Source organism: Typopeltis vanoorti, chromosome 16 (assembly GCF_054136105.1).
Source record: "Typopeltis vanoorti isolate ZY-2024b chromosome 16, IOZ_Tvanoo_1.0, whole genome shotgun sequence".
Lineage (NCBI taxonomy): Eukaryota > Metazoa > Arthropoda > Arachnida > Uropygi > Thelyphonidae > Typopeltis > Typopeltis vanoorti.
Genome location: NC_143564.1, coordinates 26273849 through 26299344, shown reverse-complemented (window position 1 = coordinate 26299344; position 25496 = coordinate 26273849). Strand labels below are relative to the sequence as shown.

Here is a 25496-nt window from a genome sequence, read left to right as displayed (position 1 = left end):
GAGAATGACCATGAGGTAATTACCTGGGTGGTTGCCAGCAGTGTGAAGACCTCTGTGAGAAAAGGGTATATGTGGAATTACAAGGGGGGTGATTATGAAGAGCTCAGGAGACAGCTTGCGGGTGTTGCGTGGAATGAGGAGTTAGCTGGAAAAGAGATCAATGCAGCTTGGGGGATTTTCAAAAACGATCTAGTAGATGCAATGTCTAAATGTATTCCATGGGTGAGAAAGTTAAATAAGGTAGGTGTGAGATGGATGAATAAAGAGATTAAGCATGTGATACAGAGAAAAAGGGCATTGTGGAGGCAGCATAAGAGTAGTGGAAATAACCAATTTCATGAGATCTACAAAGACCAAGCAAGGAGGGTGACTTGGTTGGTGAGAGTAGCTGAAGAGAGGTATGAACAGCAGTTAGCTAATGAAGCCAAAAAGAATCCTAGGGAGTTCTTTCGATATGTAGCCAGCAAAAGAAAGAATGATTATAGAAGGATGACCGATTGGAGAAAATGGTATAAAGACAGCTGTTGCAGAATGTGTGGTGGAGATACTTAATGAGCAGTTCATAAAGATCTTTCAATCTTGTGAATGTGACTTCATGGAGAGATTAAGAGCAGTTGATGATGGGGAGGAGAGAATGACTGTAAGTGAGCAAGAGGTGTTTGGGGAGTTGAGTAAACTAAACTAGATGTAAATAAGGCTGTGGGACTTGGTAATATATCACCGCATATTCTGAAGGAATGTGCAAGGAAGTTGACACCTGCCTTGACATATTTTGTTAATATGAGTCTTGCATTTGGTCAAGTTCCTAAGGAGTGGAAGGAGGGCAAGATTGTGCCACTTCATAAAGGAGGTGATCGAACTCAAGCATCAAACTATAGGCCTATCTATGTGTCAGGTGTTGTGGTTAAGTTGTTGGAGAAGCTTGTGAGAACTAGGATCCAGAGTTGGGTTGACAACAATGGTATTATCTTTGATGGACAGCATGGATTTGCTAAAGGGAGATCGTGTTTTAGTAATCTACTTACATATTACAATAAAGTGACTGCTTCCTTGGACAGAAGAGAAGGATACACAATAATATACTTGGATTTTGCAAAGGCTTTTGATAGAGTACCTCATGATGAGTTGACAGTCATACTAGAGCAGATGGTGTTGGATATTAGATTAGTGCATTGGATTGGAGACTGGCTATCTGATAGATATCAACAAGTTGTGTATGGGGGTGCGATATCCAGGAAAAGGAAAGTCACTCGTGGAGTGCCTCAGTGGTTTGTTTTAGGGCCATTACTGTTTAACTTGTATATAAATGATATTGGCAAAGATTTGGATGGAGATATTCAGTTGTTTGCAGATGATGCAAAGTTGGGACGAACCGTGAAGAGTAGAGAAGATGTTGTGGCTTTACAAGAAGACTTGAATAAATTGAGTGATTGGGACACAATGGGGATATGAGTTCAATGCTGTAAAATGTAAGGTTTTAAAATTTGGAAAACAAAGATGGGACGTAGAACTTATGCTTGGTGGGAATATGTTGTTGCAGGTCAAGGAAATAAGAGATCTTGGGGTGATAGTGGATAAGGGTCTGAAATCTAGGGGACACATAGCCAAAATTGTGAGGGAAACACAAAGAATTCTGGGAATGATTTGTAGGACACCGACTTATAGAAATAAGGAGATTCTTGTTCCTTTGTATAAGGCTCTAATTAGTCCACACATGGACTAATGTGCATAGATTTGATCAACTGGTTTTCAGAAGGATGAAGAGATGTTGGAAAGGGTCCAGAGGTGACTGACTAAGGTAGTTTTTGATCTTTAGAATGTCGAATACGAGGAAAGTTTGAGAAGATGTAATTTGCAGTCTAGTGGAGAGAAGGAAGAGGGGAGATATGATAGAGACCTACATGTTGGTAAGGGGTTGTTATAGGATCAATGGTGGAGAAGTTCTACAGAGAATAGTGGGAGATCAGGGTAGAACCGGAGGTCATCCCTGGAAATTGTATAAAGAGGGTGTGAGTAGGGGAGTGAGAGGCAGGTTTTTTTCGTGCAGAGTTTTGAATGATTGGAATGCCTTGCCTGAGAGTGTGGTGTTTGCAAGATGTTTGAGTCTGTTTAAGACACGGTATGATGAGATGTGTGTGATAAAAGGACCTCCCAGAAGAGTCTTTGACTCCACGAGTTCTTGGGGTAATCATAATAATAATAAAACGTTTTTGGCTGACTACCAGTAGTTAAATTTTCTTCATATTCTTCAGGATCTTCCCACTGTGCATCTAAATTTAGCAGGTCGGAAGCACTCAATTCTTCAGAATGAGATTTAATTAACCCTTGGATTATCATTGAAGGGGAGAAAGAAATGAACGTAAGAATTGGTCGCCAACATGCGAAATCACGTGCTTTATAGATAAAATTTCCCAACTGTTATACAAGCAATATAGTTGCCACTTTAAAAGCTACAATAATCATAAAAGAGAAGTTAATTTTCTGGTGTGTAATAATAAACAACGCATCCCTGAAGAGGATTAATTACCCTATTATCAAAATGGATTCTCCTTTTTGTGACATGCGCAGAAGTGTCAAAGAGTCTCTAATCTGCAAGCGTAATATAGCAGACGACATAAATTTTGGCGGTAAAAATTTGGAACATAGTATATATAGTGTACATGGAAGTAGTGTAGTATGCCATTAAAAATAACTTTGTAAAATGTTTTAAATCGGTAACTAAATTATTTCCTTCTGGTGAGTGATTTTTTATAATAGTTAGCCATAAAAATGCATAGATAGAAAATTTTTACAATCTGTAACATTTCTTTTTAAGATGTATATATGCGCACTAATTGAATTTGGGTATCAAAAAAAAAAAAATGATGCACTAATCAAAAATGCACTAATCGGGGGGTGCATTAATTGAGGGATTACTGTATGTGAATGCTGAGATGATCTGAGAAGATCTGAGAAGATTCAAACATTTTTGCTACATGTGTCACCAAAACAGTTCTTGTTGGTGCAGAACATTTTCTATTCTACTTTAATTTCTGAGTGCTTATTTAAGTTATGGTTCTCCAAGAAGTGGGCAAAAGCTGTTCAAAGAAAGAATAGTCATATCACAATTAGTTTTTATAAAAATCTTTATCTTCCTTTTCTTTATACTAAAGCTTGTCATAGCTGCAAACAAATTAATAATACATCCAAAAAAAGCAGAAAACTTGCATCCTGTCCAGGTGAGTCATGTTTTATGATCTCTTGCCAAAGTACTCTGCTATAACTTTTGTCTAACCCTGCTTCTGCCGCTTTTGTACTCAGCAGTTTTCTTGCATCATTATTCACAGAAAAGTCAATTTACTGGCTTCCCACTTTTCTTCTAATTCTTTCGATGACAATTTTGGTAAATGGCTTCCTCTTTGATTCTAAACTATATCCTCTTTGCTTCTGCATGCCAATGTCCTCCTCATTATTATCATAATTATTATTATTATTATTATTATTCAGGCCTCCATGGAGTCAAAAGACTCATCATGGGAGGTCCTTCCTAAGAACATAAAGTCTGTCAAGACTCATCGAGGGGAGGTCCCCCCCCCTAAGAAGCACAAAGTCTATCATACCACTCCTTAAACTCATTGACCGTTCTCGCTCTCACCACTCCATCAGGCAATGCATTCCACGGTTCAACCACCCTCCATGCAAAGAAACCACTCCTCACCCTCTTGCTCACAGTTTCCTTTCGTAACTTCCATTTATTGTGATGTTCTTACAATTTTTGCAATGTGATTCCTAAACTTCAAGTCTCTGTCCACCATCACTCTCAGACCTCTCGTCTCTTCTACCTCCTTCAAAATTCCCATTAATTGTATACTCTGCATCTCAACCTTTCCTACCATATATCAAAACCTTGCGCTGGGCAACATTAAACTGACAATTCCACTCACCTAATAAATTTAGTTTAATGCTTTATCTGAGTGTGAGCAAACAAAGATTGTGCCTGAAAGTATCTTCAGGAATGGTTTAAGGTGGTACAACACCAGGCAACTCGTTGCAAAGGTGGAGCAAGCTAACATTACTCCTATCTCAGTATCTCCCATAATGCAAAATACATCTCCTTGCAGATATGTCTAATGTTATGCATTAAGGGAAGGGCCACTACCCAGACTAGTTTTGCCCTTTATTGAGGTCTCTTCAGTGGGAGCCAGGCCCAAGTGGAGATACCAAGCAGAAGCATTAGCAAGGTCATCTCTACCTATAGGAGTGCCAAATGGGCACACCGTTTGGCAACTTCAAGGATATCTTTTTCTCCAGTTTTCATATACCTTTATCATCTCTAATTCCTTTTACAACACTCTTTCCTCTATTTCTGAGCTTCTTCAATAATCTCCAGAATATCTTGCCACCTTCTTGATATTTATTTTCTATGTTCTTATCAAAATCTTCCCACGACTTTTATTTAAATTAAGGGGATATTAAATCCCACATTGTTTTAAAACCAAATAAGAAACTCAAATATTGGAATCAGAGAGTTTCATGCCGAATATAGTATAATAAAATATAAAAGTATCGGCGATTACTAGCGTGAGCTAATGCAAGTAGTCCTAGTACGTAGCACAAACTCGGAGCAAAGGTGGTAAAGTTCTGATCGCTATTCTTGGTATTTTCCATAATGTAAAAACACATTTCCTAGGAAATGTATGCTGTTATTACATTATGGTGGGAGGTCACTACCCAGACCAGTTTCAGCCTTTTTTGAGGCTTCATCAGTGAGTAGCTAGACCAAATTAATACCAAAGGGTATAGTGAATAGTGAAAAGAACTTATGTACTCTGCTATACGAGTTGTCAAAAAAGTGCACCCATTAAGTTATTTAAATATAAAGAGCCAATAGGCTTCATTTTGGCGATATAAACATTATTTAAATTAAGGGGATATTAAATCCCACATTGTTTTAAAACCGAATAAGAAACTCAAAGATTGGAATCAGAGAGTTTCATGCCGAATATAGTATAATAAACTATAAAAGTATTGGCGATTACTAGCGTGAGCTAATGCAATCTTCCCATGACTTTTGTTTAGCTAGTTTTTCACAGTGTTTAGCTTTCTTGCAATTGTCTCTGTATTCTCTAAGAGCACAAGCTGACTTATTTGCTAGGAACTTTTGATATGCTTTCTTTTCTTTCACTGCCTGTTTAACTTCCTATGTCCAACAAGGGGGTTCTGATTTTTTTTATCCTTGTATACAACCTCACATATGCCTCTCTGACTAAATCAATCACTTTTTTTCTTCAGAGCTTGCCACTGAATCTCCGAGGTTTGATTCTTGTTCTCAAACTCTTTCATTTTTTCTTGAATAATGTTTGTATATTTCAGTCTACAGTTCACATCTGAGAGCTGCTCAAGTTTTATTCACTTTAAAACTTTCTTACATGTATTTCTTTTAAATATGAAATTCAATTTTATCCTACTTAAGACTAAATGGTGATCACTTCCTCTGTAAAGGAAACTACACTCTAGTGTCCTGCACCAGTGAGAAAACATCACTATCAACAATAACATAGTCAATGAGACTTTTCTTATTCCTTGCCTCTTCTCTCCATGTGAATTTGTGCACATTTTTATGTTAGAACATGGTGTTTAGTAATAACCAGTCCATGTCCTGAGCAGAAATCCAACAGGTATTTGCCATTATTATTAGCTTTGCTCTTTTCTCCAAATTTTCTCAAAATATTTTTGTATGTCTGACAATTATCTCTTACTCTGCTATTTAGATCCCCAACAAGGACCAACTTTTCCTTTTTCATTGTGTCAGTTGCTTTCTCTAAAGCTTCAAAAAATTCCTCCGTTTCTACCTTAGAAGAGAACCTTCTGTGGGACCATAGGCACAAATAAGTCTCATTGTCCAGTTTCCCCATTCTGATATTTGCCCACATCACATTACTTGAGACTGCCTACCATTCAAGAAGATTAGCCTCGTATTTAGTGTTGAATACTATGGCTACTCCTTCTTTTCCTTGATTGTCATTGCCTGAATATAACATTTTGTATTTACAGTATACCATAAATTAAATATTATCATAAGACCACAATCTTTGATGCTGTTATATATGAAGTTGTTATTGTAATCACTTTATTTAGAATATGGAATGTTTACTCATGCATAAAAAATAGATTTCATATCAAGGAAATTGTACCATATATCGGATTCTATATGGTTTTTCATTGTTCTTTTATTTTACAGCTTGAAGGAGAAGAAGAGATACTTCGTGGTCAAATTTTACTTTCATTAATGTATTCAAACAATCACCATGCTTTATTTGTTGGTATAGTGAGATGTGTTCATCTTCCAGCACGAGACACTAATGGTTATTCAGATCCTTTTGCTAAAATGTAAGTATACAGTTATGTGGTTCTTTTCAGATTGATAATTCAATTGATAATTGAAAAGCTTTCATTCATTTAGATCCTCCTAATAATGAGGATCCAGATGAATGAAACGAATACAAAAATAACAAAGCTGGTTAAAACTCGAATACAAGATTAGGTGGTAGACATAGAATTCTTTTTATGGCAGCAAAACTAAGGTCCTGCTTTAGCAAGCAATGTGTATTTTATGAAAAAATAGCAAATTGTGCTGGACAAGGGAGACTCATATAGGGTGATGTTTTGCACTTTGTGAAATTATTTACCAGATTGCTGCCTAGCAAGTTGGCATACAACTTAAGGATGCTAGAGATTGATAGAAGAAGGATGGTCTGAAAGTTATCATTAAGCTGCATGTGGATTGGGGAGGACTATATCCCAGAAATGTAGCATAGCTGCTGTTTAAATTATGTATTAATGATCTTTAATGTGAACTGGCAAGAGATATTCAGTTGTTGGCTAATACTGCAAAGTTAAGGAGAGTAATAAAGTGTGCTGCAAATGTCAAAAAGATTTAAATAGACTTCTTAGCATGAGGTAATAAGTGGAAGTTGCAGTTTTTAATATTAACATATGCTGCATGTATTAATGTTGCACTTGTCTATGGACCCTCTCCAAAATATTTTCTTAGTAAGGAGATAGCTCCTTTTGAGATGTGGTGTTACAGAAGGCTGTTGAGAATATCATATACTGAAAGGTGGATGGGTGCTAGAAAGGATCAGTGGAACTTTAAAGCCTCTTATAAGGATATTGACAGAAGAAAGTTGAAATACTTTGGACACATTGAAAGGAGGACTTCTCAAAACAGTAATAGGAGGTAAAGTTCCTGGAAAAAGAGGAAAGGATAAACTGTCAGTGAGATGGATGGTGTGTTTGGAGTGACTGATGTTCAGAAAGTTGAAGCCTCCAGAAAAGCATACAACAGGACCACATGGTGAGGACTTGTGTGACACATCACCAAACATCTGAGTGACCATTCAGCATCTATTGATGTCTATTGAACAGATGAATGGAAGGAGAAAACTCTGGAGAGGGTTCAGAGACAAATAACTAAGGCTGTATCAGGATTTAAGCATGATATGAAGAAACATAAATTGCAGAGCTTAGCGGATAGGTTAAAGAGAGGTAATGTGATAGAGACTTTTAACTAATTTAGAATGTTTTACCTAATATGAAAGGAATTATATCCAAAGACTAGAATTTTTGCTTGGAGAGTGCTGAAGGGGTGATTGAGTAGTTGCCACAGACAGTCTTGAGTGCTTTGTTAGTGAATGAGTGTGAAGAGACGTATGGTAGCTATTGTGTGAATAATGGTGAATGTGGGCCTTTCATGATAAATCTTCTCTGAATTCCATGGAGCATTCCTTTAGGTGCCTCCGTAGCACAATTGGAAGAACAGCAGAATGTTGTGCCCTTCAATTGGAAAAGACCTGGGTTCAATTCTCATAATGATGAGAAGAATCCTTATATGGGCTTTTTCAATTGAAGGTGAGTTAGCGGATCTTATATGGAGGTAGCAGGGTTTTTTCTCCCAGAAACTCAGGTTTTTCATCCCACATACAGACAAACCGGCCTTCAGAACATGCAATTTATAGACAAAAATACTGTTGTTGGTGATGATAGGTAGTAGATGGCATTGATGGTGGTAGTGTTGTAGTGGGAGAATTGAGTGGTAGTGGAGAGGAAATGTAGTTAGCGAAGTGGAGTAGAGAGCCCTCCCATGATGAGTCCTTGGACTCTCTGGCAGGGTCACCTAATAATAATAACAATAATCATAATAAAAACAAATGGTGATATGTTAGCTCTAAAGCCCTCATTGTTTACTAACATTGAGTTTACTTAATCTGTTCTTTATCCCTCACCATTCTATAATTTTCCCATAATCAGCCACATATGAAAATAATTTTCTGGGAATTTTCTTGGCCTGAGTTGGCTTACCACTGCTCATAATATTGTTTTTCTTTCCTTAACAGGCATCATCTTCATAGCCTTACTGTATTCTTCATGTAACTGATTATTGCCTCCCAACTTTTCCTCTTGAATGCCTGATCCTTTCATATTGCTTGCTTAATATTATCAATCATCCATTTTGTGTCTATACTTTTTGTTTCTTTACTTTTATGATAATGCAATACACCACAGATTATTCAACCTATGGTACGTTAGCACTGTGCATGGACAGAATGAAGAACTTTCCTAACATTGGATTTGAAGATTATAGTTTTTTTCTCTTTAGGAAGATACTAAAAAAAGAGACTGTTCCCAAATGTAGTGATAGATGGAATAAGTGATGAGCAAGCAAAATTTATTCTGTGAGTTCAAAGTTAACTGTGAAGAAGCGTTGAATAGCTACTGCATGTGTTTTAAGAAATTTAGAGGATAGTGGAAAAAAAGTAACAATACTAATTCTGATGAACAGTGATCATGGAAGTTTTTGTAGAAAATGAAAGCAGTAAAAACTGAACATTTGTGTGAAAGAGAGTTGTGTGAATTAGCGATGGGCAATTAATCACCATAATTGTTCTTTTCTGTATATCAAATCAAGTATTTTTAGTGAACTCTTAGCACCACCACTACAACAATGACAGTATTCAGTGGTTCAACATATTTGTGATTTGCATAGATTTAATATCTATTTTGAGGCAATGTAGTAATTTAAAAAAAGAGAAAACTTAATTTTCTGGATGCTAAAGAGGAGAGATATATTCATAATATATTTAGCCAGAAAAGATTGAAGGTTATTAAAATTATTCCACAAAAGAAAAGTTTCATCTTCTCCAGACATCTGGGTGTTGTCAAAAGTTAGAGTGGAAGAAAACTTTTTTGTGCAAGAAATAAGACAAGATTGAATTTTACCAGCACTGAAAATTAATAAGGATATCAGGACCAAGATTACTGCAATCTCTCCTTCCTTACTCTTCTGATCTTTCACATAACTTCTTACTTGCTTGGATTCATTCTCTGCACTCATTACTCACCCTTCCAGCAGCAGTCTCTCAAAATGACTCATACCAAAACCATTAAAATGCACTCCATCACTCCTGTACAGTTCATCATTCAAACTCATTCCACACATTAACAAACTGCACTTCTTTCTCTTCACACATTTCTGCTAAAATATCATTCATAATCCATGCTCTCTGCCTCATCTCATCACTGTCATACCTGAACACACATTGACTATCTTTCCTATCATGCTTTATCTTTTATACTTCTCAACAATCTCCTGATATCAATCTTACATTCTCCTTGTTCCCAGTCATCATTTGTTCCTATTACCACTAACAACTCTTTTGCTCACTTACTCTTTATATTCAATGCCTCAATCACTGTATTCATTTTCATTCTGGAAACCAAACATCATGCATCTTCTTGTTTGCCATACCTCTAATAACTGAATCCCCATACAACCCCACTTGTATTTCATTACCTCTTTCATTCGTTTTTATCTTCTTCCATCTTTCATACATATCTTCAATTCTCTTCATTTCGCTCTGATTCCTTCTCATGTCTTACCTCATCTTCACCAATTCAGCTTTCAAATCTTGTGTCATTTTTTTGCCATCATTCACACTTCTTATTTAACATCCGTCACACATGTTATTGTGTGACACTCTGTCATTGGCTTTCTTCTTAATTATTATTATTATTAAACAAGACCTCATGGAGTCAAAGACTCATCTAGGAGGTCCTTTTATCTCACACACATCTCATCATACTGTGTTTTAAACACATTCAAACTTCTTGCAGACACCGCACTCTCAGGCAAGGCATTCCAATCACTCACAACTCTGCACGAAAAAACCTGCCTCTCACTCCCCTACTCACACCCTCTTTATACAGTTTCCAGGGATGACCTCTGGTTCTCCCCTGATCTCCCACTATTCTCTGTAGAACTTCTCCACCATTGATCCTATAACAACCCCTTACCAACTTGTAGGTCTCTATCATATCGCCCCTCTTCCTTCTCTCCACTAGGCTCTGCAAATTACATCTTTTCAATCTTTCCTCATACTCGACATTCCAGAGGTCAGAAACTACCTTAGTCAGTCACCTTTGGACCCTTTCCAACATCTCTTCATCCTTCTGAAAACCAGGTGACCAAATCTGGGCACAATAGTCCATGTGTGGCCTAATCAAAGCCTTATACAATGGACCAAGAATCTCCCTCCTGCTACACGTCAGTGTCCTCTGCATCATTCCCAGAAGTCTTTGTGTTGTATTCACAATTTTGGCGATGTGTCCCCTAAATTTTAGATCCTATCCACTATCACCCCCAGATCTCTTATTTCCTCTACTTCCAACAATATATTCTCACCAAGCATAAATTCTGCATTCCATCTTTGTTTTCCAAATTTTAAAACCTTACATTTTGCAACATTGAACTCACATCCCCATTTGCTTGCCCAATCACTCAATTTATTCAAGTCTTCTTGCAGGGCCACAACATCTTCACTACTCGTTATGGTTCGTCCCAACTTTGCATCATCTGCAAACAACTGAATATCTCCATCCAAATCTTCGCCAATATCATTAATATACAAGTTAAATAGTAATGGCCCTAAAACAGACCCCTGAGGCACTCCACTAGTGACTTTCCTTTTCCTGGATATCGCACCCCCATACACAACTTGTTGATACCTATCAGATAGTCAGTCTCCAATCCAATGCACTAATCTAATATCCAACCCCATCTGCTCTAGTTTGACTGTCAACTTATCATGAGGTACTCTATCAAAAGCTTTTGTGAAATCCAAGTATATTACTGTGTATCCTTCTCCTCTGTCCAAGGAAGCAGTCACTTTATTGTAACAAGTAAGTAGATTACTAAAACATGACCTCCCTTTAGCAAATCCATGCTTGCTGTCCATCAAAGATTATACCATTGTTGTCAACCCAACTCTGGATCCTAGTTCTCACAAGCTTCTCCAACAACTTAACCACAACACCTGACACACAGATAGGCCTATAGTTTGATGCTTGAGTTCGATCACCTCCTTTATGAAGTGGCACAATCTTGCCCTCCTTCCACTCTTTAGGAACTTGACCAAGTGCAAGACTCGTATTAACAAAATATGTCAAGGCAGGTGTCAACTTCCTTGCACATTCCTTCAGAATATGCAGTGATATATTATCAAGTCCCACAGCCTTATTTATATCTAGTTTACTCAACTCCCCAAACACCTCTTGCTCACTTACAGTCAGTCTCTCCTCCCCATCATCAACTGCTCTTAATCTCTCCATGAAGTCACATTCACAAGATTGAAAGATCTTTATGAACTGCTCATTAAGTATCTCCACCATACATTCTGCAACAACTGTCTTTATACCATTTTCTCCAATCAATGTCATCCTTCCATAATCATTCTTTCTTTTGCTGGCCACATATCGAAAGAACTCCCTAGGATTCTTTTTGGCTTCATTAGCTAACTGCTGTTCATACCTCTCTTTAGCTACTGTCACCAACCAAGTCACCCTCCTTGCCTGGTCTTTCTAGACCTCATGAAATTGGTTGCTTCCACTTCTCTTATGCTGCCTCCACAATGCCCTTTTTCTCTGTATTGCATGCTTAATCTCTTTATTCATCCATCTCACACCTACCTTATTTAACCTTCTCACCCATGGTATACATTTAGACATTGCATCTTCTAAGTAGTTTTTGAAAATCACCCAAGCTGCATTGATCTCTTTTCCAGCTAACTCCTCATTCCATGCTACATCTGCAAGCTGTCTCCTGAGCTCTTCATAATCACCCCCCTTGTAGTTCCACATATACCCTTTTTTCACAGGGGTCCTTGCACTGCTGGCAACCACCCAGGTAATCAACTCATGGTCACTTTCACCAATTGGTGGATGATTTGACACCTCATTGATAATTACATCCTCCGATGAGATGACCAAATCCAAGACCCTTAATCCTCGTGTTCCCTCTGTTACATACTGTCTGAGGTAGTTATTCCTCAAAAACTCAAGAAACTCATTTTCTTTACTTCCAGTTGCTATCTCATCATTCCAGTCTATATTGCCATAATTAAAATCACCCATAATGATCACCCTTTTCTTATTTGCTTGGCTTATTTGACTATACATTTCACTATCACCACCATCCACATTACCAGGTCTATAACAACATCCCACCAAGTATTTGATTCTATTCACCTCTATCTCACACCATACTGCCTCAAAACCACTGGCCCTATTTCCCTCTTGCATCTCTACCTTGTATGGACATAACTCTTTCTCTATCATCAATAGCACTCCCCCTCCCTTTTTACCCCTTCTATCCTCACGAATCACATCATACCTTTCCATCTCTATTCCTGTCAGGATGTCGTCCTCATCTAACCATGTCTCACTTATTCCGACAATCTCTGGGTGCACAGACACAATTAGTGCAACCATTTCATCCGCCTTGTTTCTTATACTTCTAGCATTGGTATACAAACACAACTCATTTCTGGATCTACAGCTAGTTCCACTGATACCACTCACTCGATGTGATCTCTCCATGCTGGACTGGGGCCAGTTCCCTTTCTGCTTCTTCATTTTAGAACCCTTTGCAATGCCATCTGTTTCCTCTTGATCCCTGGTCATCCCATTACTTTTCTGCCTACACATGCTCTCACTTCCTCTTGGAGCATCCACCTTTCTCACGCTGTGTACCCCTGCCCACCCTGAGCCTCCCCATTTCCCTGCTCCTCTTGCACACCCATTCTCTCATTTTCTATACTAATACCACTCACTTCCCCATTCATTTACACTTCTTCAATCTCTCCTGTCTTACTCTCCTGCTCTTCCACATCACTCCCCTCTCGATCTGATTCATTCTCTCTATTCACTTCTCTACTTTCCAGCAGCAGTCTCTCCAAGCGACTGCTTGGAGAGATTGCTGCTGGGATTGCACACCATAACCACTCAAATGCAGTCCATCGCTCCCATACAGCTCACTTCGTCCCTCAAACTCATTCCACACATTAACAAACTGTACTCCCATCTCCTCACACATTTCAGTCAGAATATCATTCATAATCCTTGCTCTCCGTCTCATTTCACCACAATCATACCTAGGCAACACACTGACTACCCTTCCTGTCACACTATTCTCTTTTATCTTTCCAAGCAGTCTCCTGACATTCATTCTGACATGCTCTTTGTTCTCTCTCAAATCATTTTTACCAATTAATACAATTAACTCTTTTGCTCACTCCCGCCTCATATTCAATGCCTCAATCACTCTACTCATTTTACCGCCTGGAAAACACACCTTAATCTCCCAGTAACTCTTCAAATCCATGCTTTCTTTGACTTGGTCAAAAGTTTTTCCTTGGTTGGTCTCTTCTTCTTTCCCCCCTCTATTTTGCCTTCAGTTATTCTTTTCACAAGTCCATCATGTTGAAGTATACGTCCATACCACCTATCCCTTCTAATTTTGATTGATCTAATTAGGCTTCTTGTTTCGCTTCTCTCTCTCAGGACTTGTTCGTTTGATTTTTTTTCTGTCCATTTTATTTTATTCATGGTGCCAGCACCACATTTCAAAAGCCTCCAATCTTCTTACATCTTCTCTGCCTAGAATCCATGTTTCACATCCATACAGCGTGATGTTCCATATCATTGTCTTTATTAATTTTTTTTTCCAGGTGAGATCAAGGGACATCTGCCCCACAACTGTCCAGGAACTCATTACATGCTTACAGAAAGAACGGTCCAAAATTCCCATTGATTTGCTGATGGATTTTCCAATTGTTGGTTGAAGTTTCCTGTTAAAATGCTTTTCAGCTTAGAGAATTAGGCTTTTGCATTGTGTATTGTTGATTTTATGTCTTTTCTTGTTCTGCCATCTTCTGTTATTAGGCTTCCCAAGTATTTAAAGCTTTTTTACTTGTTTTATTCATTTCCTGCTGATATCTATATGTTCTATATTGATAGAGGTTTTGCCTGTAACAAGGATTTTAGTCTTATCTGTGTTGATTTTCATTTTATATTTATGAAATTATTATTTAGTAATTCTAGTATTGTTTTTAATGTTCTTGTGTTTTCTGCTACAAGGTCTATGTCATCAGCAAATCTCATACACATGACTTGCTCACCATTTATCTTTATGCCACTATTTATTTTATCTTTAGTTTCCTTAATGGCATTTTCAATATATAAATTAAATAAAAGTGGTGAAAGTATAATCCTTGTCTTACTCCACTCCTTATATTTATTATTTTCTCCTTATCATTGATTTTAATCAGTCCATTTTGATTTTTATAAATTTGATAAATTATTTTCCTATCCCTCAAGTCTATGCCAATATTAGTTAGACAATTTAGGAGTATTTACAGGTTTACTTTATCAAACGCTTTCTCTAAATCAAGGAAGCAAATGTATATATTTTTACTAAGATCTATTCTTCTCTCTCTATTATTGTTCTTAAACAGAGTATTGTCTCCTTTATTCTTTCTGAATTCAAATTGGTCTTCATCCAGTAGACAATCTATTTTTGAATAAATTCTATTTTGAATAATTGTTAGCAGAATTTTGCTAACATGTGGGATTAAAGATATTTTTCTAAATTGGCTGAATTTATTAGCATTATTCTTTTTATTATTATTATTAAGAGAGACCTCCAGGGAGTCAAAGTTGATTTCATAAACTCTTTTGGTATTTCTCCTCTGTCATAGATTTGGGCTAGTAATTGATAGAGTAAGGTTTTTGTCTCATCACCTAGATTTTGTAGTAGTTCGATAGGAATATTGTCTATACCTGTATTTTTTCCCTTACTTATTTTGGATAATGCTTTATCAAATTCTCACATTATTGGGGATCCTAGATTATCTTCATTTTGATTTTCTATGCTAATATCGATATCAAGTTCATTGTCATTATAAAGATTTTCAAGATAATTTTTCCATTCCATTAATATATCCTCAGATTCTATGAGTAATTTTCCATTTTTGTCTTTGATAACATCATTTTTGCTATGCTTATTAAATTTGAAAGTCAGTTTGTTAATTTCTTTATAGGCCCTCTCAATGTTTTCTTTTTTAAATAATTCTTCCAAGTATTCTTTTTTGACTTGTCTATATTTTCTTGTAATTTGATTTTTAAGATATTTGTATTTAGCCACATCTTCTTTAACAACATTTTTATATTTTCTTCTTTCATCCATAAGGCCAAGTATTTCATCTGTTATCCAATGTTTTCTTTTTCTGTATTTTTCAATAATTGATTGTTGCATTTGTAATAGACTCTTTAATCATATTCCATTGGTTTTCAATATTATTCTGACTATTTGTTTTCTGGAATGTTGTGATCAGTTGCCTCTTGGTATCTTCTCTTTACTCTTTAATTTTTCAAGGTTCCATCTTATTGGTTTGTCTCTTTGGATTTGTTTCAGTTCTGTTTTCATTAAGACAAGGTTATGGTCACTACTGATGTTAGCACCTGGATAGCTTTTGCAATTTTTTATTTGGTTTCTGTATCTCTTCTTGACCAATATATAATCTATTTTATATCTATTTGAAACCCCAGGTGCTTTCCAGGTGTATCTTCTTCTTTTTGGAACTTGAAATAGTGTATTTGCTATAAATAACTGTTTTTGTGTACAAAATTCTCTTAATTGCTTTCCTCTTTCATTCCTACGTCCAAGACCAAATCTTCCTGAAACATTATCATTGCCCTCTTCTCCCACTATAGCATTCCAATCTCCCATTATTATTCTATTGTCTCTATCTTTAAAGCTGTTCCAGATTTCTTCTATTTGTTCATAAATTTCTTATATTTCTTCATTGTTATGTTTGTGATGTTGGCATGTAGACCATATAATGTTGAAGTTTACTAGTTCATTTTGAATACTTATAGCCATGATTCTATCACTGTGGTTAATTATTGTAGTGATTAAATTTCCAACTTTTTTCTGAAGCATCATTGCAATGCCTGACTCTCCCTTCTTTTGTCCTGAATATATCATTCAAAAATTCTCCAATCCAGAAATCACCCTGTCCCTCCCATCTTGTCTCACTAATGTCCAGAATGTCTATTTTAAGTCTTTCTATTTCTTTTTTCACATTTTCTATTTCACCTGATTCTAGTGTTCTTGCATTCTGTGTTCCAATGTTCAGCTTATTTCTTGTCTTCGTTTTTGAATAAGTACCAGGATTTTGTTGGCTGTCGACCTGAGAAGCCTGGTTACTTCTCCTGCCAGGCATGACTTCTTCAGTGAAGGCACCATGCTGATCTTGACTTCATTTTTAACTTCCATTGCTGCTTTTACTTGGGAATGTAATGTGGTGGTTTCCCCTTGCCTTCCACATCGCAGTATTGTAGCATGTATGCTACAGGAGGTTAATACAAGTAGCGTTGCAGTCAATTACTAGGAATGTTAGTGGTTAGTTGAAAGAGGAGGAAACACCCCTAGCCCTCGAATACTCTAATAGCTTTAGGGAGAATGGAGGACCTTCTACTGGGGTTAGTAAGCAAGAAAAAAGAGACAGATAAAAAGTTTTAAATAAAGAACCCTCATTAGGAAAAATGTTAGTATGAGGGCAGGGGCGTGCCAGCCATATGTGCAATGTGTGCGACACACACAGGAGCCAGGATAGTAAAGGCACCAAAGAGGAGGAAATACTTAAAAAAAACGTTTTTATAAAGTGATTTTTTTATTGGATGGGGGGGGGTAGGGGTGCCAACTAAAGTTTTGCACACAGGCACCGGACAGTACTGCCGTGCTACTGGGTATAGGGGTGCCAACTAAAGTTTTGCACACAGGCACGGGACACTACTGGTGTGCCCCTGTATGAGGGTAGAAGCAAGAAGTGGGAGAGTAAGAGAAAAGTATGACCAAAAGCTTTGAAATAGATCATACTTAGCTCTGGATCCTGGGTTAGCCATACTTGTGCCTGTAAGTCGCAAGCCCCATGGGGAATATCGAGGTTTACTGGTTCATTTTGAATACTACGAATATTATTGAATATATTGAATATTGAATATTATTCAATAAATACACTGAATATTATTTCTTTAATAACATTTATTAAATTAATATTTATTAAATTAATATTTATTTAATTAATATTTTTATAATAATAAAAAACAATCTATGATTATTGTTATTGTGTGATATACACAAAGAGAGTGAAGTATATGTAACCAGGAATGAAATTCATTGTTTTAAGAATAAATAATATCTTTACAGGTCAAGTACAGGATTGATGATGTAGATAGATGATATAAGTCTTGTTCTGTAGATGTGATTGGTCACAATTAACATCCAGATGAAGTCACCTGGATGTTAACTGTGTTAGTAGGATTATAATGTGGTGTTATAATCCCACCATGTCCACGTGGTTAGCCTAGTGGCTATGGGCTTCACAACCATATGCCTGGGGAAGGAGTATCCTAGGTTTTGATTCCCATCGACAACGTGAGGAGCTTAAGGATCTTCCTCAGGAATAGCCAAGTTAGCTGGTCTTGGGCTTGGACAGCAAAGTTTTTCTCCCAGTTTATCTGGGGTTTTTCATCCTGCAAGCAGGAAAACTGGCCCCATGAACACACACAGATACAGTCAGGAATACTTAAGACAATCCCTCCAGCCATAGGTCTGAATTGTCAGCTATGCCGGTCCCGAGCCCAGATAAAAATAGCGGGGATTGAGGTGGTGCCGTACCTCCCTGTAAAACGGGCTCATGGCCATTGAATCACAATACGAAATGAATGAATTCCACCATCTTCATAGCGAGATTAAGATGTTGTGAAGACAAAGAAGAATTGTTTACTGTTTGTGTTTTGATGTATAAGTGTGTTTTTCCTTTAATTTTCTAGATAACTGATCATGTGCAGCTTTTTTGGCTTAGATGTTTTAAGTTGTGTGAAAGATCGTTGAGCAGAGTAGGTATTTCACCATTGTACTGTATATATACTAGTGTCCAAAAGCTGAGGATAACTACCTACATTTTTACCTATATATGAAAAAATTTTCATGACTGTAGCCAAATTATATTACACAAAAATTATATTAATATTACACAGATTATTATTATATTACCTAAATTATTACACAAAAAATGTGTTATAAATTTTGTACTAATTAAATTGCAATACGTTTTTGGCAAGAGTTGCAATTTCCTAAGGATGTAGTTAAAAAATTAATGTACAGTGCTTACAGAAAAATATGTGGAGAGACATTTCAGTATGGAATATGTCCACCCCAAACTGCAATGCAGCTCTCATAACATCGTACCATGCTTAGCACCAAGTGATTCAGGAATTTAAAACCGATTAAAACCATTAACTCCTTTGCTTGCTCCTCATATCCAATGCCTCAATCACTCTACTCATTTTACCGCCTGGAAAACAAACCTTATGCATCTTATCATCCAGCACACCTTTAATAATGGAGTCACCATACAATGCCACTCGCTCATCTTTTGTTAACTCTTTCGTGCCATCATGATTTGTTTTAATATTTTTTACCTGAATTTTCTTAATTTCATTCCTCATCCAATCCAATTCAACTTCCGAATCTTGCATCACATTCTCTCTATCATTCAATCTTCCTAATTTTCTAACTCTCGACCCCCCCCTCTTCTCACTTTCACTCTCATTCTTCCCTCTGTGCTTCCGTACATTCGGTCCAACATGCATCCAACTTTCGCTATCATTCATTCTTTCGATTTTTTCCACTTTCTATTCCTGCATCACGCTGTTTCCAGTTTCATTCGTTCTCTCAATTTCATTTCCTTCCACCACTCTCGCCTCACTTTCGTCCTATTTAACATCCGTTATGGATTTTATATTACTTGTTTTCTTTTTTACTGATTTTTTAACATTCTTTCGCCTCTCTTTCACACCATCCTTCTCTTTCAAACGTGCACTCATTTTCCCCAGACATTCTTGCTACTAATACTTTCTGTCTTCAATTTCATATTTGCATTCATCAATTCGTCGTTGAGGTCGCACTTCACACACGTCCTCCTTCCATTCGCCCTAAACATCCACAAATCATTTATGTAATCAAAATAATACATATAGCACACCTCACACTTAACGAAACGACTGAAGTCTAAATTAAAATCATGGAATGACAAAGCCGCCGGCATGTTTTCTGCCAGTACTCCTCTAAGGACTAATAAAAAGAATTCATAATTAAGTTTAGGCAAATGAAAATCCCCCACACTAATAATACTTCTAGTGCACAACTTTTACAGTAGCTTTTACTTAAACAAATGCTCATATATACTTAATTATTCGAAGAATACTTATCTCAATCAAGAGCTCTTCTTACATACGTCTGCCACGCTTCACTCACGAGAGCCTGAGTGTGTTATGAATGTAAACACATTGAATCAGTTTAAAGCACAGTTGCATGAGCATTGTGTGCAATAGTGTGTACTTCCCACGATGCGTCTCTGACTCCATGGAGGTCAGATGTTAATAATAATAATAATGTGAAGGATGTTGTTAGATGCAGTGTGTGTGTGCATGCAATTGCATACATGCATGTGCAAGTGAGTGGGATGTATTCTTGATGAAGGGAAAAATATTTGCGAGATGAAAATGAGATTTGTGACAGAACGTGCCAGACATGTTTCAAATATGTATCCAGAAATGTGGATTGAGTAAAACACATAATAGCAAAGCAGTGAATGTTTCTAACAAAAGGTGCAAAAATGGAGAGAATGCAGATCAAATGACAGTAGGGGAAGTGAGCAAAGATGAACATTTCATATTTCTCTGCTTCTTTTATGTTATCATTCATATGATAATTGCATGAAAGAAGCAAAGAAATAGTGTGCTTAGATGGAATCTTTCACATGACAAAGAGTGAGCTTGAGCAAAAGAAACGACGTACAAATGAAGAGAAGATAGAGTATGAAAGAGCAAAAGAGGGAAAATAAGGAGAGAGAGAGAGAGAGAGAGAGAATTATATGGTGATTTTATTATAAGAGAAGTGCTTGTGAGCACAACAAATTTGTGTTGCTTGGGGAATAATCCTGGGTCTTACATTGGTCAAATTCCAAAGCAGTGGAAGGAAGGTAGGCAAGATTGTGCTGCTTCATAAAGGAGGTGATAATGACTCAAGCATCAAATTATAGGCCTATCTGTGTGTTAGTTGTGGTTAAAGTGTTGGAGAGACTGGTGAGAACCAGCATCCAGAATTATGTTGACAACAGTGGTATTATATTTGATGGACAGCAAAAGGAGGTCACGTTTTAGTAATTTATTTACTTATTGAAATGAAGTGATGGCTTAATTGGACAAGGGAGATAGACACAAAATAGTCTACCTAGATTATGCACAGGCTTTTGATAAATTACTGCATGATAAGTTGATAGTCAAACTAGAGCGGATCAGGTTGGATATTAGATTAGTGCATTGGATCGGAGATTGGCTATCTCCAATCCAATGTATCAGCAAGTTGTATATGGGGAAGCAATATTCCAGAAGAGGAAATTACTAGTGGTGTGCCTCAGGGATCTGTTTTAAGGCCATTGCTGTTTAACCTGTATGTTAATGATATTGGGGAAGATTTGGATGGAGATATTTAGTTGTTTGCAAATGATGCAAAGTTGGGATGAACTATGAGAAGTAGAGCAGATGTTCTGGCCTTAAAAGAAGACTTGAATAGATTGAATGAATAGGCATGAGAGTGTTCATGCCAGTTCAATGTTGAAAAATGTAAGGTTTTAAAATTTAAGAAACAAAGATGGGATGTAGAATTTATGTTTGGTGGGGATATATTGTTGAAGTTGGAGGAATAAGAGATCTTGGAGTGATGGTGGATAAGGATCTAAAATTTAGAGTTCACATTGCTAAAACTGTGAGGACATTACAACAAATTCTGGCAATGATGTGGAGGACACTGACTCATAGAAGTAAGGAGATTCTTATTCCATTGTATAAAGCTCTGATTAGTCCACATATGGACTACTGTGCACTTATCACTGGATTTTCATAAGAATGAAGAGATATTGGAAAGGATCCAGATGTGATTGACTAAAATAGTTTCTGATCTCTGGAATGTTGAATATGAAGAAAAGTTGAGAATATGCAATTTGCTGAATCTATGATATGTGACATGATAGAGACGTACAAGTTGATAAGGGGGTTGTTATAGGATTAATGTTGAAGAGGTTTTTCATAAAATGGTGGGAGATGGGGAAAATAAGAGGTTGTTCTTGTAAGCTATATAAGGAGGGTATGAGCAAGGGAGTAAGAAGCAGGTTTTTTGCATTGAGAGTTGTGAATGATTGGAATGCATGGCCTGAGAGTGTGGTTTCTGAAGAGAATAATAATAATAATAATTAGACATAAGACTAATAAGAAATCTGTATTGGAATCAGTCAGCTACCATTCAATTAGACAACATTACCACCAGTGATATTAACATCAAAAGAGGAGTGAGACAAGGATGCAGGACCGGCACATAGTATTTTTCTTGTGTGTGCAATTAATGTTTGGCACCTTTCCAAAAAATTTTTTTTTTAATAAAGTGTGAATAAAACGAACAGGAAATGAAAAACAAATGAAAACTGCTTTACAGTATAATGTTACCTACGGATTAGTCCTGCTTATACAAATTTTTTTCAAGTTATATAAATTTTCAAAATAATATAATAGTAATATAAAGTTAAGAGATTTATTCAAATATTCTTTACATTAATTTTGCTAAAAGGGACTCATCTGGCTTTCATTTTAGCGAAATCCTGTTGCGGTACATCAATGTTGATAGACTGAGCAATATTATTTTCTATTGAAATTAGTGCCAAACCATTTAGTTTTTCTTGACTCATGCTTGATCGCAGGTAGTTCTTTATTAATTGTAATTTAGAAAATGTTCTCTCTCCCTTAGCAACTGAAATTGGCAAAGTCAATAGTATTCTCAATGCAATCAGTGAATTTGCAAAGAGTTCTTCAAGGTTGTTGTTATAAATCCACTTCAAAACTATTTCTGGTATATTATTTTCTTCAATTTTTCTAGATAATAATTTCAGCTCTATTTGCAGTTCTTCTGCTTCAATGTTTTCTTTTTCACTTAATGCTTTTTCTAATGAACTACATTTTTCTTCCAATTGTTGGTCTTCCATGTTATCACATTCTGAGTCCAGGATTACAGTGATATAATCACTGCAATCCTGGACCCGATTACAGTGATATAATCGGGTCTACGATACAATTTCAGAATTTATTTGTTCGTTTCCGGGAAGATCTGAAGGGGCCCGAACGGAAGACAATGTACATTCATAATTATATGTACCATTCGTTGTTCATTTAAACTCTTATCTCATATTTTTTGACATCTTTTAGGTGCCTTTTCTTCTGCAGTGCCTGTGTATATTGCACACTTCGCACACGCCACCAGCCGGGCCTGCAAGGATGCATGCTCTCACCACTCTTGTTCAATATGTACAAAGAGGTAATCTTTAAAAAGGCATTGGAAGCATGTCCAGAGGGAATCACAATAAATGGAAAGATTGTTAATAACCTACAATATGCAGATGACACCGTGCTAATTACAGATAACATTATGGATCTCCAAAATCACATTGACAGAGTATACATAGAAAACCAAAGAATGGGAATAAATATAAACATCAACAAGATAAAATACATGGTCATCAGCAAACATCCAACCTCATCAATGAAACTGAAACTGAATGGAAAAAATATCGATCAAGTGTAAAGATATAAATATCTTGGTTGCTGGCTTAATGAAAGGTGGGATCCTGAAATAGATATAAAGACAAGGATTGAAGTTGCATGGCAGCCTTTCATGAAAATGAGAACATTATTCTGCAATAAAGACCTAAACATGGAAGTCAGATGCCGAATGCTGAAATGCTACGTGTGGTCTATTCTGCTCTATGGAGTTGAAACATGGACATTGAAGGCGACAACCATCAAGAAAATTGAAGCCTTTGAGATGTGGCTATACAGAAGAATGCTAAAGATATCATGGACAGAAAAAATGAAGATGTCTTAAAATCCATTGGCAAAGCTAAAGATCTCGTACAAATAATCAAGAAACAAAAAACATCATATCTTGGCCACATCACGAGAAACAGCAAATACCAACTTCTACAAACTATTTTGGTAGGAAGAATTGATGGCAAAGGAACTAGAGGAAGAAAAAGAATATCATGGTTTGACAAAATCAAGACGTGGACAGGAAAGAGCAGTGCACAACTGCTCCGATTAATGCAAGAACGCAGTTTGTTCGCCAAGATGGTCGCTGACCTTTGACAGAAGATAGCACCATAAGAAAAAGCACTGTACCATATGTAAGATTGTCTGATCAAAAGCATTATCTAAACAATAAAACTAGGCTCACTATATTTAATATATAGCATTATTCTTCTTATAGCAACTTAAAATATGAACTGGATGTATTGTGATTGATTTCAAGTTTGTTTACTTGTATGGTATTGCACTACTTATGGAACAATTTTGATGGATTTTATATTTCACCTTTCATTCTGCTATGCAGAAATTGAATGTTTGTTAGTATACCTAGAGAAAGGAGTTCTTATATCATTTTATTTGTTATTTGGACGAATATGTATTCATTTATTTTGTATTTTATTTTACAAAATAAAACTTGAGCTAAATCCAAAACAGTGCTAAGTATATCTGTTTGTCAAGTATATATGAACTGAATTGTACATAATAAATGAATGAATGTTTTTTACTTAATTATATGTATATCTCTTCTGTCATTCAACATAACAGTTTTTTGGTATTCTAGCTGTACACATTTATAAAATGTTTTAGTGTTGAAATATTAAATATAGAATGTTCATAGCATTTTTTTCCTCAATTAGACAGCTTAAGCCAGATCATCTTAGAAGACGGTATAAAACATCAGTAAAAAAGAAAACACTAAACCCCGAATATAATGAAGTAAGTTGATTAATTTTGTTTACTTAACAAAAAAAAGAAAAAAAAATGTAAATTTGCTGCATTTATCAAAAAACAAATGCTTGGTGTGTCATTTCCCATACATCATAAATCAAAAGCATATCATTATTTTTATAAGAGAACCGTTTCTCATATATTTGAAACAACAAGTATGGCTTAATGCACTTTCTATTATGAAAGTGCATTAAGCCAATAAACTCATTCTAGAAGTATCATCTAGAATGAGTTTATAATGTCTGGAATAGTAAAAAAATTATACAAATGGGAAACAAGAGGGGTTAGTGAGGTTGAGGTGTGGTGAGATACTGCAAGAAAGATATGTAGACCTTTAAATGGTTTGTTAACTTTGTATATTAGCTTAAGGAACATCAGAAATGAAAGATGGGTTTTGTGGCAATTGAGTTAATTTTTCTAAAGATTATAGGTACATGCAGAACATCTTAAACTGAGGATAATATACAAGCATAAACAGAAATGGAAAGATCAAGAATCTTCCAGGTGGATAACGAGGACAAAAGAATTATGATCAGGAGGAGTATATTAATGACAGAAGTGGGGAAAGATAAATTATGCCTGCTCAAAGAATAGAAGCATGCTATTAGACATTATGCTCCAGAATATTCTGTTGCATACTGTAAATACTTGGGAATGTAAAGAAAAACTACTGTGAACTGTTTAGGTAAATGGAGAGATTAAGTAAAAGGAAAGTAATCCTCATAGAAAATTTTAATTATGATGTAGAAAGAGAGCAAAATAGTTTCACTGCATAAAAGAGGTTCCAAGTGAAATAGCATATCATAGGCCAGTCAGCATCTCAGGGTAGTGATTAAGGTAGTGGTTCCCAAAGTGTTCGCTGCAGCACCCTGGGGAGCTGCGGCTTCCTCACAGGGGCACTGCGATTGCAAAATTTTCATAATTTTATTTCCATTTTCAATTCAGTGTGATAGGACATGACATCTAGTGGACCTGGTGCAAACCAGTAACTCACTTAGTAATAAGAAGCCTACAAATGGTTACTAGATGGTGCTCTACAATAATTTAAGTTTTTCGATTGTTTTAGTAGTTTCTCAAACTTTCTCGGTACTTTGTGTCAGTTTCGCCCATTCTTAGTGTTGAATTAGCTTTCAGAGATTGTATCAACTGAATATTGTTGTGATTTAGTCAAGTGAAGTTTTTGAAGTATTTCTTCT

General features: G+C 36.3%; 1 protein-coding gene across 8 annotated transcripts in view; it reads left to right on the top strand.

The window, feature by feature from the left end:
• Window positions 1-25496, top strand: part of Rph (Rabphilin) — a 695894-nt gene that overhangs the window by 606400 nt on the left and 63998 nt on the right. For 6 of the 8 annotated variants that reach the window (XR_016549578.1, XM_090406051.1, XM_090406050.1 and 3 more), the window contains 2 exons: window positions 6221-6369; window positions 24210-24288. Coding sequence is in view for 7 of the 8 variants with exons in the window: in XM_090406051.1 (XP_090262177.1) it covers window positions 6221-6369; window positions 24210-24288 (228 nt within the window). In the remaining variant the exon portion in view is untranslated. The remainder of the gene's footprint in view (window positions 1-6220; window positions 6370-24209; window positions 24289-25496) is intronic. The other 2 variants (XM_090406055.1, XM_090406056.1) reach the window with 1 other exon arrangement.